The 395-nt window shown below is 39.5% G+C and overlaps 1 protein-coding gene across 4 annotated transcripts in view; it reads left to right on the top strand.

The window, feature by feature from the left end:
- Nucleotides 1-395, top strand: part of prkcbb (protein kinase C, beta b) — a 139,278-nt gene that overhangs the window by 96,558 nt on the left and 42,325 nt on the right. For all 4 annotated transcript variants that reach the window (XM_016487666.1, XM_016487667.1, XM_016487665.1 and 1 more), the window contains one exon: nt 254-345. In XM_016487666.1, the coding sequence (XP_016343152.1) occupies nt 254-345 (92 nt within the window). The remainder of the gene's footprint in view (nt 1-253; nt 346-395) is intronic.

The raw sequence follows: 395 nt of genomic DNA, 5'->3' as shown, positions 1-395 counted from the left end.
TTTGAAAAATAATGTGTTTTTTGAACATTAAAGCATGTCAACATATTCTGTTACACCAAATACACAAAATAATGATCTTTAAAATAGCATCATATGACTCCTTTAACTCATTTGACCCCCAAGTAGCACTGCTACTTCACTAGCACTGCAACTTCTAGAACCGTTCTGTTACAATAAAATTCAAACGTCTTGTCATCTTTTCTCAACTGTCCTGTGTTTGTCTCTTACCCCACTGTCTCTTGTGTATCTACAGGACCGCCTGTACTTTGTCATGGAATACATCAGTGGTGGGGATCTCATGTATCATATCCAGCAGGTCGGCAAGTTTAAGGAACCCCATGCTGTGTGAGTACAGCTCTCATCTTTGTCTCTTCATAGTGCCATCAAGTAGCCAC

The sequence above is a fragment of the Sinocyclocheilus anshuiensis genome, unplaced genomic scaffold (assembly GCF_001515605.1).
Source record: "Sinocyclocheilus anshuiensis isolate Anshui unplaced genomic scaffold, SAMN03320099.WGS_v1.1 scaffold813, whole genome shotgun sequence".
Taxonomy (NCBI): Eukaryota; Metazoa; Chordata; class Actinopteri; order Cypriniformes; family Cyprinidae; genus Sinocyclocheilus; species Sinocyclocheilus anshuiensis.
The sequence above is the reverse complement of the archived record's forward strand: the minus strand, read 5'-3'. Positions and strand labels throughout refer to the sequence as shown.